The sequence below is a fragment of the Ciconia boyciana genome, chromosome 7 (genome assembly GCF_034638445.1).
Source record: "Ciconia boyciana chromosome 7, ASM3463844v1, whole genome shotgun sequence".
Lineage (NCBI taxonomy): Eukaryota > Metazoa > Chordata > Aves > Ciconiiformes > Ciconiidae > Ciconia > Ciconia boyciana.
This window is the reverse complement of record NC_132940.1, coordinates 40701231-40715943: the sequence shown is the minus strand read 5'-3', so window position 1 is coordinate 40715943 and position 14713 is coordinate 40701231. Positions and strand designations below refer to the sequence as shown.

Below are 14713 nucleotides of genomic sequence, written 5' to 3'. Positions count from 1 at the left end.
TGAGGAGCCTTTGCTGCAGGGCTTGATACTGCTGTGATGTCATTTTTTAGAGTTGAAAGCTGTGTAAATTTTTTTGTTTTGCTTTGGTATTTGGGTAGCTCAAATGTGTGTTGCTCTGTAGCCCACTAGTGACTGTCTGAAAGGTTTATTTTACCAGTGGTAAGGAGAAGGTTTCTGTCTCTGTTAGGGGGATAATGGTGCTATTTCTTTGTTCCTGGTGCTACAGAAAGAGAGCAGAGCAGCATTTTGTACCTCTGCTTCTTTACCTCTGCCTCTGAAAATGTTTTTGTCTGCTGAGCTTGCCTACAAGACGATGACTCTTCTCCTTGCACGGATAACTGGCAGTTGGGATTTCAGTAAGAGAGTCGCCTTCGTTCCAGAGGAGCACAGCCCATTTGCTGTAATGTGTGTGCTGTAATTCTGTGAATTCTTTGAGGGTAGGGGTCTTGGTCTTGGCTGACTTAGAGGTGCTTAGTGCCAGCAGATGCCAGAGGTACTGATAATGGAGAGAATGTAAGTACGTGGATGGTCCCATTTTAAATATGCTCCTGTGAGACTGAAGGGGACTGACAAAATAAAGCTGTACACTGGGACACCAACTTGAAGCAAAAACTGAAGGAGGATGCCTGTGCTGGATGGAGCCTACTAAAGGAATTCTGCTTGTAAGACTACTTCACCTACTCTTGCCAGGTATGCTTTTGACACAGTAACTGACCTCAGGTGTGTGTTTTTAGCATGCTGTGAGTTTCAAGGGTTTGGGGTTGGTTGTTTTTCCATTTTTAATTAAGAATTTATTGAAAGACAGGGAATTCCTTACTGCCATATTGGCAGGTGCAACTATGTGAAGAATAAGTGAATGGTGTAGAGCTATTCATATTCAGGTTCTGTTTGGCCCTGAAGGTCTATGGGTTAGGATGGCCTTGTTTCTTTTTGTTTCTTTTTTTTTCTTTTTTTTTTTTTTTGCCTTCCCAAACTTTTTTTTTTTAGTTCTGGTACTACAGTCATGGCAGACTGTGGGCTATTTTTAAATCCTAAGAGATGTTTCCTGAAAGTACTGACCCTTGTGGTCTTGTGCAGTCCTAACACAGTTTCTTGCCATCAAAATTAATCATAATAGCTTGGCATCACATGTTCTCTGAGGCAAACAAAAAGGTTCTGTTTCTTATGGAATGGTAATAATGTACTTTTATAAGGCTTTGAACAAAGCTGGGGAAGAGAACCACTCAGTGTGAATGCTGGTTTTGTTTTTTAAATTAAAACTTCCTAGTGAATTGTAAGACGGGTCACAATCCAAAACTTCTTTTGACATGGGTCACAAAGACCACCTATTGCAGCAGAGAAAGGTGATTTTATGAAGATGGCAATGTAGATACTTAGAGGGGATAATTAGTTGGGATAATTATTTTAAGTAATTAGTAGGATAATTAATATAATTACTCTGGCCCACAGGTATTTTATTCCACCTGCATTTTTGGCATTGAGCACTTCTTTTTGTGAAGCTTCTTACCATGTGTGGGGAAATCAGCCTCTTTGAGGGATGGCTAGCTGCACATGATCAATCTTCCGTTTGTTTTAGGATGACAGAAAAGTTGTTTCTTGCTGTGGTATGTTGGCTTTTTTCCCATCAAGTGTGTTCACAAATATTTCATGTCTGAATTGCTGGTTTTCATCAAAAACTGGGAGAGGTAAATTGTGTACATGAGGGGGTGGGGGGGTGTCTTCAGAATAAAGAGAAAGGGTTTTCTCTCTTAGGAAGAAAGTGTGAAAAATGGACAGTTCTGTTATTTGCTACTTCTGCATCTGTGTTTTATAACTTCACTTCTGTAGCACTCTGCCCAGAGTGGGATGTGGAGGGTGGGAGCATGTAGCACATCTTCGTGCCTTTCCTCACCAGCTGCTGGAGCAGAGCCACATGGTAAGTAGGGCTGTCCTGTGAGGAGCAGGAGATGGCATTTCCTCACACCCCCCGCAGCCCCTCCCAGTAATCATTTCTTTCTTTCTTTCAGAATTCTACCATACAATCCTTTTATGTTTCTTCAGCTGCAGTTGGGTGGATTCCCTCTCAGACAGTTTATCCAGTGCAGTTTGTAATACATGATTCCACAGAGACATGATTTTTGTATGAGAAAACATTTGTATTTTAGGAAACTGAATTGTACTTGAGGTATCAATTCTACTCTGACCCTAACTGCTGTGTTCAGCATGGTATTTCATAGCTAGAGGACAAGACAACACTACCAGAAATGCACTTCCTTTTCTAAGCAAGTGAGACAGAGATGCTTGCCTGTTTTTGTGATATGCATGTAGGCTTGAGAAGTGGAAAGCTTTTTCTTTTAAAAAAAACCAAACCCTTTCTGATAGGAATTTACATTAAGAAAAGTTGTAGTTGTCTACTTTGTTATTTCCAGACTAGTTATTATACACAAGTATTTTACTCAGTAATACCTGAACAATTTAGCCATTTACAGTAGAGACTCAGAATTTCTTTGGAGATAATCTAGATTTTATACCATTAAGGACAGGAACTACATAGTGTCTTAGACTGAAACACTCTGTAATAATAGAATTGTCCCTGTTTTTAAAGATGATATTAAGAAAAGTTAATGGCAAAGTTTTCTGAATCTGCTACACTTTCAACAATCTCTTTAATCCACGGGATGTAATTGGATACTCTCGTATATACACCATATTTTCCTTTTTCAGCACAGCCCTCACCCCAGCTTACAATCCCCAAGAGAAACCAAGTGTTGTGGTAAGACACTGTGAAAGGGCCACCACTGTCCCCTTTGCAGGCGTCTGCAACTTCAGTCTTGTAACCTGCGCAGAACATGTTGTCAGTAATGAGCCTGTCTGTTGACTGCTGGCAGGTCTCCATGTTTACAATGGGCAGCCTGACTTTCATGAGGAAGCGCAGAGTTGAACCTCTGTTGTGAGTGGCACCCCATCCACTTACCATCCCTATCCTTCCTTCTTCAGATAGCAGGGTGGCAAGGTTAGGGCTTGGAAGGCAGATGGGAATTACATACTCGTTAAAAATAACATCACTGCTCAAGTACAACAAGGCGATGTCACTGTTGTAGTCATTTGAATCATAATGTGGATGTGTCCAGCTCCGTTCCACATCAATCTTCTGTTCTTTGAATTCTCTTTGATATTTGTCAAAGTCTCCTGTAGTCATGACAAGTTAAAATGTTAAGCAAATGTAAACAGCCTGTACAGTATCATTATGGGGGAACAGGAAGGATAGTTAGTTAATGCTTTGAGCTTTTGTCCCAAGAAGGCACAGACCAAAACAAATCATGCTCTGTAACAATTTCTTTGCTGCAGATGTGATCTTGCAAATCAAGCTTACCAGTTTGCCCTTTAAGGGTGAAACAAAGTTGTTGACTGGATGAATAGATACTTAGGGAGATTATGGCTTCCAGGGTAGGGATTTTACCATAAATACTGACTGCTTTTTTGTAAGCACTGTATTTTGAACAGTTTGTCTAAGCTTCCATGGGACTTTGTTCCCCCCCCTCAGGAACATGACACAAGCACTAAAAAGTGGACATCCAAGCATTCAGCATGGATAAAGCTGAAGAGTTGTTTCCTGTCAGCCAGTGCTGTATTCTGTTTGCTCCTCTTGCATGTCCCTTTTCTGGAGTTTCAAGCACAAGATTGTTTACTGCAGCATTCCTCCTGCAAGGGGTTCCAATTCCTGCTATTGTAACCAGTGCTGTAGTACATTACAGGGGAGAGGGGCTTTCTGCTCTAAGGCAATTACAGGCAATGAGAAGGAAACTAATATTCAGGCTGATTATAAAACAAAACTGACTTGAGAGCAGACAATCACCTACAGGAATCCTTCTTCCTTCTGAGGGGTACCCTGAGATATGCTTGGTCTCCGTGCACAATGAGTTTGCCAAAATGGGCAACAGAAAAAGATAAATCTGTGCCTTATGCTCCCAGGTTCTCCATGAAAACAAAAGGGACCAACTAGAGCCCCTTTGCACCTAACTTGCCAAGAAAATGAAGGGTTCTGTAAATCTGAGTCAGCTTGGATGTGTCTGTGTCTCAGCCATACCTTACTGTGTTCGTGTACAATGCAAAGCACTTTCTAAGTAAGAGCTTGCCTCTGTTTATACAATATACAAATTGTACTCACCAACAGTAACATGGTGTGGTCTGACAAGATCAAGGCAGTGAGCAGCAGTGACCACCCAGCGACTGCTGATTAAACTCCCTCCACAAAAGCCAATATCTCTACTATTCCGGATCAAAACCTGTATGAAAGATGAGGTAGAATGTGTCACCAGGGCTGAGGTATGTATGCACCCTGTCAGGCTCACTGTGGTTGACTGCAGGCTCTGTATCTTGAAAATAACACTTCTGGCAATAACAACTACAGATGAATAACGATCAAAGATGATTATGATGTTAACACAATAATAAAATGACTGCACATCTGTGACAATGGAGCAGAATATGGTGAACTAAGCTTGACAAAATCAAATAGGATTAGAGCTATGCTGACAGGCATTCTTCTAAGGAAACGTGTATGATTGTGATTTTCTCATGTGACTTCAAATTTTTCAGGGGTGGGGGAGAACAGTAACACAAGGTGTATTTCATTGGTACTCAGGTTAAAAAAAAAGAGTGGTGTTTGTCTACATGAGCAAGGGACAGAAAAGAATGTTTCACTTACCCAGCTGTCAAGTGGAAGTGCAAGTAAGAGTAGAGATTCAGAAACTTTGTTATTTTTCCTTTTATTGGTAATAAAATTTGGGATGATCTACAGAGTAGAAAATGGAGAAGTAAAAACACACTGCTCAGTGTTAGATGTAATCTTGTCTAGTCAGAATTATAAGCTCCTTTAATGCCTCAGCATCTCTTCAATTAAACTCCTCCCTGAACCTGTTATTTCATGTGTTAAACTGAAGGAAAGGCTTAAATTTTGGTACTCTGCAGTTTCGGTGAAGTTAATAATCAAATAATGGAAAAAGGTGCGACATAGTCTGGCCTCCTACCTTGGTCTAGTTCCTGGAGTAATGTCATGTTTTACATGAGCTATTTTGACTTAATTCAATGTACTATTGATGCTTTTAATTCTGTTCAGTAGTGCTAGAACAAAACATTGAAAAGTAGCAAAGAAAAATTACCTGAGAAGTCTGTCTTAGGTTATGAAGAACTAGAACAGAAAGGGTTTGCAAAACCCTTTAAAAAAATATATATATATAAAATATAAGATTCAATTATGAATTGCCTGATGTAAATAAAATTTAAAACTTCCTTGATGGTAACACTTTATTTCAAGAAGAAACAGTATAGGTTAGGCAGCATTCAGACCACCTTCCCTTCTCGCAACCCAAAATCAGGTCTTCGCTTGATCAAAAGGAAAGCAGCTGCTGTTCCTCCTAGAGGCATGTAAGATGGCAGAAACCCATAGAATTTACTAGTAGCACTAGACATTTCAGCTTGCAAAAGTGCACAATGACTGCATGGTTAACACACTATTTTTCCACCTGTAAAATACCTCCTGATGTGTGGAATGGGAAAATCTTTTTTGTGTGACAGCAATAAAACACACTGACAGTAACCTGAGGTTTTTTAGATCAGTCTGTTAAGTTTCTGTGCACCAGCCTGTAAACAGTAATAGTACACTGATGAAACAGAGACAATATAAACAAGTGAAAATTAATAACAAATAAGGACACACATGAAAAAGCCCAAAACCAAGATTTAAACAAAATAAAAAGAAACACTTTTTATAAAAATAAAGTGGAAATAAAAGAAACACTTCAGGGAGGTTCCCCTACTTCCCACATGCCACTTGCCTTCACATTTGAGTCCTCTCGGTTTTATCTTCCTTACCGTAACATGTATGAAAAGCTCAGCATTCTAATCTCACCTCACCTGGTCATAGAAAAATTTTTGTGAAAAATATTGCCAGCCATTCCAGGAGGAGTCAGAAGCACAGCTTTTCACCAAGAACATTTAGAAACAAAGAAAAGAACCTGAATAACAGAGCAGAAGATCTGCTTGATTGATGTAGTTAAGAGAGAAATATTAAGCTGAGATCACAAAAGCGCATATAGCTAGGCTGGGAGAAGAATGATGAATAAGGCAACTAAGATACGTATCAGCAAAAAGACCTGCAGAAGTTTGAGAAATACAAGTGATTGGATTGCTCTCGACTTGAAAAAAAAACCCCCCACTTTATAATGGCTTCATGAAGCCTGCACCAGATGGAACCGGAGATGATAAAGTAAGAAAGCATTCAGGTGTGGTATTTATGGCCAGACTGGAAGAAAGGTATTACCTGCCAGGGGCAATGTCCACGATGACACAAAGTTCCTCCCGTTATCCTGGAGTCACTGTGCTCTAAAGCAGAGCTGACGTTTATCTGGACGAATGGAGGTGCGTCTGAAACATTTCCCCAGTCACTGCTCTGATTAAGCCCATCATGAACAGTTTGAATGGCCCCTGTTTTGTTTCGGCCAGCGCTCTCCCCTGTTTGGTTTGGCCCAGCAGCCTTTTCCACCATTTCCTTCTGCCTGGCAGCAGGCGCTGTGGTCTTGTTCTGCCATGCAGGGCCCTGGGTCGGCTCACTCCACGGAGCCGGGCCTCTCCTGGGCTTTCCAGGCCTGGAAGTCCCCTCTACTGCCTCATCGTGCTCAGGGACACCCGCCTCCTGCCCAGCAGCACCATCCTCCAGCGGCTTCTGGGTAAGAGAGTCCACCAGTGTCTTGTTCCAGCTGGAAGCATCTCCTGCCGCCTCTGTTTGTCCAGCGTCACCCTCCACACGTGTGCTCTGCCCAAAGGCATCCTTTAAGGTCTCATTTTCCCCAACAGTACTTTGTTCCAGCTCTGTTTGCCTAGCTGTGCCCTTTGTACTCTCATTCCACCTGGCCACATCATCCCTGTGCTCATGCAGTCCCCTCAGGAGTCTTTTCTGCCCCAGCCACCCTTCCTCCAGAGCCTGCCTGGCTTTAATCAGGCCACATGGAAATGGTGCTGCAGGGAGGAAAGACAGAAACAAAGATTTGAGTTTAGGGTGTGTGGTGTCATGTCAAACTCCAACACAAAAGCAGCACTTCTGTCCAAGAATGGGATTCAACCCTCCTGTAAGAGCCCAGGAACAACTCTGACATCTTGATGTCAAACTCCACTTTTGCCACCCACCCCTGCCATCATCTGACCAAGGTGTGTAGAGCTAATTACCGAGAAACACAGCAGATGGCTGTGCCTTTTCCGAACCACAGGCATCAGCCATGGCTGGCTACTCCAGGAGCAGTCTGCGAAGGGCTCTCTTCAGGACAGAATCCAAACCCAGCATTCCCCTTGTGACAGGACGCTTTAACACAAAGTTTTAAAGACCCTTGTCATGTCCCCTTCCCTCCTAATACTGCGGTTTAGTTTCATAACTCAGTTAAGTTGATCTGTTGGAAGGAACAGGCCCACCCCAGACTGTACTGCTGCTCCTTTACCCAGTACGTGCCCATGAGGGCACTGGATTAGAGAGACACCTGATTGAGAAGAACCTTAAAATTCAAAATAAATAAACAAAACATTATAAATAAGACAGATCTTTTCCATACACTAAGTGCAAGCTGCAGTAGCTACAGCGTGTGTAGCTCTCCTGCAACTAGTGAAGAGGAAAAGACGGTGCCTGCAAATCTGCTCTTTACCTGAAGTAACTCTGAGCTGACCATGCTTTACCTGCTTGCACGCATCTCTTCCCATCCTCATGCAGGGTGTAATCCTTCGCGCAGGAACATACCACGTGAAAGGCGCTGCTGCTGTCTCTGCAGTACTGCCAGCACCCACCGTTCTTATACCAGCATTCAAACTTTTCTGCAATGGACACACACAGGCATTCACTTGGTTATTGCTACACATGGACCCTGAGCAGCGTGCAGCTTCTAGCACTATTATTATATGAAAGAAAGTAGGAAAAAAAATCTGCTGAAATCTCACAGGGAAACAGAAGGAACTACCTCTTATACTTCCAGAAAACCACGCTGATTTGTAGCAAACCAAACACGTTGCCTTGTTTGCCTGTTTCTACCATTTTCTTATTTGCCAGCTTTGTCTTGAGGCCACAGCTGGGCTCTAGGCCTTTCTGCCTGTAGAGCAGGGGCAAGAAAATGGCTGGAAGAGCAAACGCTTCTAAATGCATCTGTGTGCAATCCATCTGCACATCTTATCTTTTATATTATGACAGATTTAAAGTACTAGGCATTTTGGTGGGGGCCAAGTCTATGAGAAATTGACTGAGTTTTTTATACATTGTTACGTTAAAAAAAAAGAGAATAAGGCCTCACCATGAACGATCTCCAGTGCGGGCATCTATGGCAGGAATTACTAGACGACTTATCACTCTTAAGTGATAAAAAGAGGTAATTCCCTATCCTTTCTTGGGGGGAGATGGGAGATGGCCACATGCCTTCCTCAGAGCTTGCACAGATAAGTGCAAGAGCCCAGAACCGCAGCTGCTGTATGACAGGAGGTGGTGCTACCCTCTTCTTCCACGCAGCAGAGCTAGAAGTAGCTACAGCCACTGTCACAACGATTCCCTTCCTAGGGTGGGCAGTGCCCCAACATGTCATATAAGAAAACACTGTTCTAATGCATGAAATCTTAAACAACCGACCAGTTCTGTATCAGACAGATAAAGTCACCACCGATAACCTCAGCAAGAAGCCTGTGCAAAGGTTCAGCTCAAGTATCCAAGGAGCAAATTCCAGCCTTAATCCTTCCTTTACAATGAATGTCAATGTGTCTGTTCCTGCATTCACCTTTTTCACAGTTGTCTCCTCCAAATTTTGGGGGGCAGATGCAAAAGTAATTGTAGTGTCTTATTTTGCAGACTCCACCATTGTTACAGGGATTTGTACTACATGGATTTAAACCTAAGAAGAAGAAACAAGGCATAGTGTAATTCCAGGAATTAAGAGAAGCCTGGCTTTAAACTGCCACATAATTCTTTGTACCCAGAAGGGACACAAGAAATTGATTTTTTTAGAAATTCCTTTCTTACCCACCTTTGTAATTGAACCAAAACTCCATCTGCAAGAAGAAATCACAAATGAAGAAAACAGTCAATAAGTGATCATACTGGTTACTGAAAATATAATTTAGAAAACTGGGGTTTTTTTAGGGTGCATGTAAATTAACATTTTGATTAGAACCATAAAATACATTCTCAGAGCAGATCTCCTGATCATCACCACGCTGCTCACTTTCATTTGCATCATGGACCAGGCACAGAGTGCATAAACTGGGTTGCATTGGAATGAAAATTAAACTAAAAGCTTAGATCCTTAAATGGTCCAGCCAGTGAAAGGTCTGTGGCACCAGCCTAGGAGTTTCAAGTGCCACCCCCCCTCCCCACAAAATGTGCCAATGCGGGGTCCTCAGCACCAACTGCTTCACTCTGAAGAGCCATTTCTACTGCGCTGCACTACCTGCTAAGGAAGACATCACCTAAGCAACTCGGGCTAGATACAAGAGAAATTAGGCACCTCTGTTTAAAATTGCAGTTCAAACTCTTGCTTCAGCAGAAGGTCCCTGACAGAATGCCTGCAGCCCCGCTTCCCAGCTGGACAGTATCGGGCCCTGGGAACAAGGCCCTCCTCCTCCTCCTCCTCCTCCTCTGTATTTGGAGGGGTCTGATCAAGCAAGTGGCCTCTGAAAATGTCACAGTCATGTTGCTGGATGGAGGCTCTCACAGAAATAGGTTTTAGATACTTTTAAGGAATTGTGTTTAACGTTTACACAACAAACTGAGCACTCGCTTAGAAAGTGAGATCTCACAGGTGCCTTGAGTGACCCATCCTGACTACCAAGCTGCAGAATCCATAGGCACACACCTGTCAGAGCCATGCCAGGTGGCTTCGGAAGGATTACTTACAGCTCACACTGTTAACTTTCCTCTATTTTTCCTAACATAAAGTTTCTCACCGTTTTCTCCTGCGAATGGAAGATCTCCTTAGCCTCCTCAAATGAACACTTTTCCTCATTGCATTCTCTCTCCAAGTTCCCTGTACGAATCTCTTCTAGAAAATAGTTAGCACGTTTACGGACTTTCAGCACCTCGTGTGCTTCGTCTTTTCTCATAAATACTAGAAAACCAAAATCGAACAGTTGATACTGGAACACAACAAACTGGCATCATTACAGTCACAGTCATGCATGCTTTCAGTTGAGTAAACAATATAAAGCAGGGCAGCAGGAATCCACGTAAACAGCCCAAAGGAAAAGAAAATTAGTCTGTCTTCCAACAAAAGACACTAGTAGTTTAAGCTTTCTTTTAGTGGATCAGAAGACCCACTACCGAGACTTGCAGATCAGTGCAGAAATAATTTTTTATTCTTCTTTGGAGGCTGGTTATATTTTTCTGCCTAACTATCCTGATTCACAACAATTATTAGTTGCCTGGCTGTGTGTGCATGTGGAAATAAAGCTGAAAGGAGAGGTTTGGTTTATATTTGGTGTCAGCTTTGTTAGATATCCAGTAATGGAGACCCAGTGGTTCCAGGTAGCCACAACAGGACAGACACCACTCCTTCATTAAAGTGTCAGTTTTGTACTTACATGTAGTTCATCTCAGCTTCGCTTCACTAAGCTATCTGCCCTGCTACCACGATGTCTTAAGAGCTATTACTGCCAATAAATTAAGGGAGGAGTGGCCAGAAGAGGGAATGTGGCAGTAAGATCCTCCCCACATACCCTCTGATGCTCCATAGCAAGTCTTTGCTACGGCACCTCTAGCAGAAGCACAGTGCTCCCAGGATTTTCCAGCCAGGATGCTCTGAAGGAAAATGAGGGCTCACTCAGCCCTTGTGGATGTACCGACACCATGTGCCATCTCAAGCACCTCCGGACACTTACGTGCAGTGACTGAACTGAGCCCTGAGTCACTATTTAGAGCAGCTGGAGGTTTTTACCTTTTGTTAGATCTCCAGAAGTGTGGCCCTATATCCAAAACCCATCCGATTGTGAAAAACTGCTGCTAAGAAGCGTTTTAAGAAGCAAGCTCACTTTGTAATCCTGACAAAGCCCACCAAAATTCACACACCAGTTCATTTAACAGTACTCTGCTTTCCTCGTCATGGTTTAGCATCCTAGACAAGTCAAAACCCTCTGACAAAGAGGGTTTTGGAGATGGACCATAAAGACACGTTTCTTTGCAGTTGCAGGATTGGTATCCATAGCAATGACTGAAATTCTAGAATATTAAATTGCTTCATTTCTAGGCAATTAGAAACAGCCGACAAAACCTCTTAGCTGAGAAAAGCTTTGGACAGATCCTGCTGTCTGGTAATGGAAAAAATGTCTTTCACTTACTTACATCCGTGAAATTGCCCTTCACCACCCCTTGAGTTCTGGGGTCATCTTTAAAGGATTTACCTATTGTAAGTACCATCACATAAAAGATATGCCTGTTGTAAAGCCTTCTGGTTTGCAGATACCAGCTCTACTTCTGCTCTTCCTCCTCTGCAAGGACAGCCATAATGACTCGTGAGATCCTGTGCCCTCTCACGCCTGTTCCAAAGCTCTCTGAAGCCATTTCCAAACCTTGTGTAGTAGTTGTAGTAAAATCAACATAAGGTCTCAGAACACATGTTCAAAGTGCCTAATTTTAGCTTTCCAAATTTGAAAACATTGCCATGCAAAAATAATTCAGATTTTGGGTTCAACATCACAAGGAGAATACTTTTCAAGAGGATAGTGGTCTAAGCAGGAAGATAAGAAAGGCTGATTTCTCTTGGAAATATATATGAATATTTATTTTTATCTTGTGCATTTCAGGAAGTGCTTCTTCAACCCACAGGACCTTGTGTTCAGAAAAGGAATGTAGTTTCAGTTCAAATGCCAAGATTGTCACTATAAGACAATTAAGTTAAAAACGTAATTCAGAAGTACCTACCTGAATATGAAAACGGACAGCTGCTGTTGATGGAGCACATCAGTAGGAGAAACATCACAAGTGAGGAACTGCTCTCCATTTTAGTGAGCCTTCAGAATACTCCGACTTCCTGCTGATTTCCTTCAGAGGGAAAAGAAGAATGATATTGGTATATTGTCACAAAAACAACAAGGGTGAATTAGCCTGCAAAAAAGACAAGGAAATAGAAGCAAGAGGACAAAAGAAGGGAGAAAGAAAGCAAATTCTACCCAGTTCATTTTGATCTGATTTCCATTTTTTCTCCAAGTCACACTGATGCTGCACACTACCATAGGAATCCCAAGAGTTCGCAAGGCAACATGCAGAGATTGACCTAGCCCAGGATGTGTGCAGGCTCTGATCCAAAGCCCACAGCAGCAATAAAAAAGCTATGGTGAACATGGGAGGCACGGATCAGATCCAAACTGAGCAGAAGCCAGTTCCAGCGACAGCCTTGTTTAAACTGCGAAGGATCCAGGCCGAGGTCTGAGCTGCACACTTCAGCCAGCAGTTGCTAATGACGGCAGCTGCTGTGTAATTACTGATGGTCTTGTCAAGTAAGACCGTATGCGCAAACTCTAATGAAGAAACCATCCGCCACATACCTGACAGTAAAAGTTACAAGAGAGAAGTTTGCATTTCTTTGTATTACCTTCCCAGGCTAAGTAATTTACCAGGATTTGACCGCACATACCTCTTTGCTACCTGTATCATTTTTCCAAAAGCAGAGTGCATTCACTTTACACAGAACCATGCAATTATACTCACTTTTTTCTTTATTTTTTTAGGGGAAGACAGGAGAGAGATTTGGATGTACACCAGGAACAGCCATGAGGTCAAGAGGTTGATCATTAACCAGTCACAAATATTGACAGAGGAGAGACAACCTTCTGGATTCTATGAAACACATTTGAAATCCAAAATCAGAAGAAAATAGCGTGTTTCCACACACATACACGTGTGCATCAAGAAAAAAAAGTCCTTAAAAACATCCTCCAACAATAAAAGCCACTTCTTTGCAACAAATTTCTTCAGGAAAATCTGGAATTTTTAAGAGAAGATTTCTGACACTCCATCATCTTTCGGTAGGTAAGACCAACTGATCTGGAAAATACACAAGCTGCTCTGTAAACATCTGTTGAAATATGCAGAGCTGTGAGTGTGTAGGAGGATTCATAGCAGTCACCCACAGGAAGGCAAATATTGCCCTGTAGTAGTCACAGCTATTCATTGGCATTACGATTTCTGCCTTTAATTAGACGCATGTTTTACTGGCTTTGAACACAATAATTTTCCTTGTAATCCAAGTACTAGCAACCTCCTCAGAACCACATATTCTTGGTGCAGGCCCTGGCTGGTTCGACGCATTATTCTTTAACATTCCCTGATCCTTAAATCCAGTCTCAAATAAAAAAGGTGAGGAGAAAAAAAGAGAAAAAGCGAGACAGAGACAGCGACACAGAGAGATGGCTGACTGTACTCTGCAGTTTCAGCTTACCTCAACATGAAGCCCTTAGCCCGACTGTTACTTCTTTAATGCATGAATCAACTTCAAGCACTTGCTTAATAAGCATGTAAGCAGCTTGTAAGTCAAAAAGACTAAGTCCACAAGTTTAAGAGGTATTAAACCTCTTTGCTGACACCCTATTAAATTTCTCACAAATCCTAATACAATTTTGTTGTGCCCAAGTTGTTTTTCGTTTAACAATCTCATCATAAGAGCAGCCTGAAGTTCTTCACTGATCCAAATATGGGTCCAAATCCTGATTGAGATGTGGGAAACATATGTCACTACGGCAGAGTTAGTTTCACTTTTTTTTTCTATGAGATTAATTATATTTAGCAGCCATGAGTGCTAAGATTAAAACCAAGTATAAATTGTGATATCAAACTTCATTTTGACTATTGCTACTTCCTATGAACTTATTGGTGCTATGTATCTTTATTTTATTTACTGATACATACACAGACATACAGATACAGATGCAAACACACACACACACATATATTTATCAGTAAGTATTAGTAATGCTAATATAGCCTGCAGCTGATAGCATTCACTAGAATAGGAATGAACAAAAGTGTTTGCTTAGCCTGCTAATTAGAAGAGATTTACGGACCTTAGGATAAATAGAGCATGCGAAAGCTTGGAATTAAACCTCTTTTTTTTAATAACACCAGAATTACCATTGACTTTTAAGGAAGTCTGGGGGGGGTAAAATCAGGCATCAAGTGTGCAAAGAATAGAAAATATGGAGAAGTTCTAGTGACCTGCTGAATCAGCTGAATCTGTGAGCACTGCAGCAAGATGTGAATGAGTGGAGGCAGTGATGATGTTATTAAAATTTCATTGTGTTCAAAGAAAAATTATACAAATACAGAGCAAACCAAAACAGTTACTGTGGATATGTTAGAGTAAAGCTGAAATGACCAAACTGTATCACTACGGTGATTGTTAAAATACTTTTCTCTGTCCCCTCCTGCCCCCCACCCCAACCAATTCAGTCATTTTACACTTCAACGATGGAGTCATCTGACCATGGACTATCTTATTTTCTACAATGCTGTACAGCATCTCAGGGTAACAGGGTATTATTTCTTGCCTGTAGGGCCTAAGTAGGGCCATGCTCCAAATAAACAACATAACCTGGAAACTAACCAATGTAAACAATGTAAAAGAGAAAAAAAAAAAAGAAGTAAAAAAAAATAGGTACCAAGGAAAACAGTACACAAGGTTAACATATACTCAATATTTAATACTGAAGATCTGACAGTACATTA

General features: G+C 41.7%; 1 protein-coding gene across 1 annotated transcript; it reads right to left on the bottom strand.

Moving 5' to 3' along the window:
* Positions 1-980: 980 nt before the first annotated feature.
* On the bottom strand, positions 981-12036 carry LOC140655008 (coagulation factor X-like). Its single transcript, XM_072869021.1, has 8 exons — positions 11915-12036; positions 9946-10106; positions 9027-9051; positions 8781-8894; positions 7702-7836; positions 6302-6996; positions 4148-4265; positions 981-3168 (listed from the first exon to the last, which is right to left on the bottom strand). Exons 1-8 carry the CDS (start codon positions 11991-11993, stop codon positions 2591-2593), a joined length of 1905 nt encoding a protein of 634 aa, XP_072725122.1. The 5' UTR covers positions 11994-12036; the 3' UTR covers positions 981-2590.
* Between the last annotated feature and the right edge of the window lie 2677 nt (positions 12037-14713).

What these genes read in the sequence shown, in the direction of transcription:
- LOC140655008 (XM_072869021.1), bottom strand. Translation starts at nt 11,993, where the DNA reads ATGGAGAGCAGTTCCTCACTTGTGATGTTTCTCCTACTGATGTGCTCC. An exon ending in TCCATTCGCAGGAGAAAACG is followed by an intron (nt 9,052 to 9,945) that starts GTGAGAAACTTT and finishes TTCTTCTTGCAG; the next exon opens with ATGGAGTTTTGGTTCAATTA. An exon ending in GTTTTGGTTCAATTACAAAG is followed by an intron (nt 8,895 to 9,026) that starts GTGGGTAAGAAA and finishes TCTTCTTCTTAG; the next exon opens with GTTTAAATCCATGTAGTACA.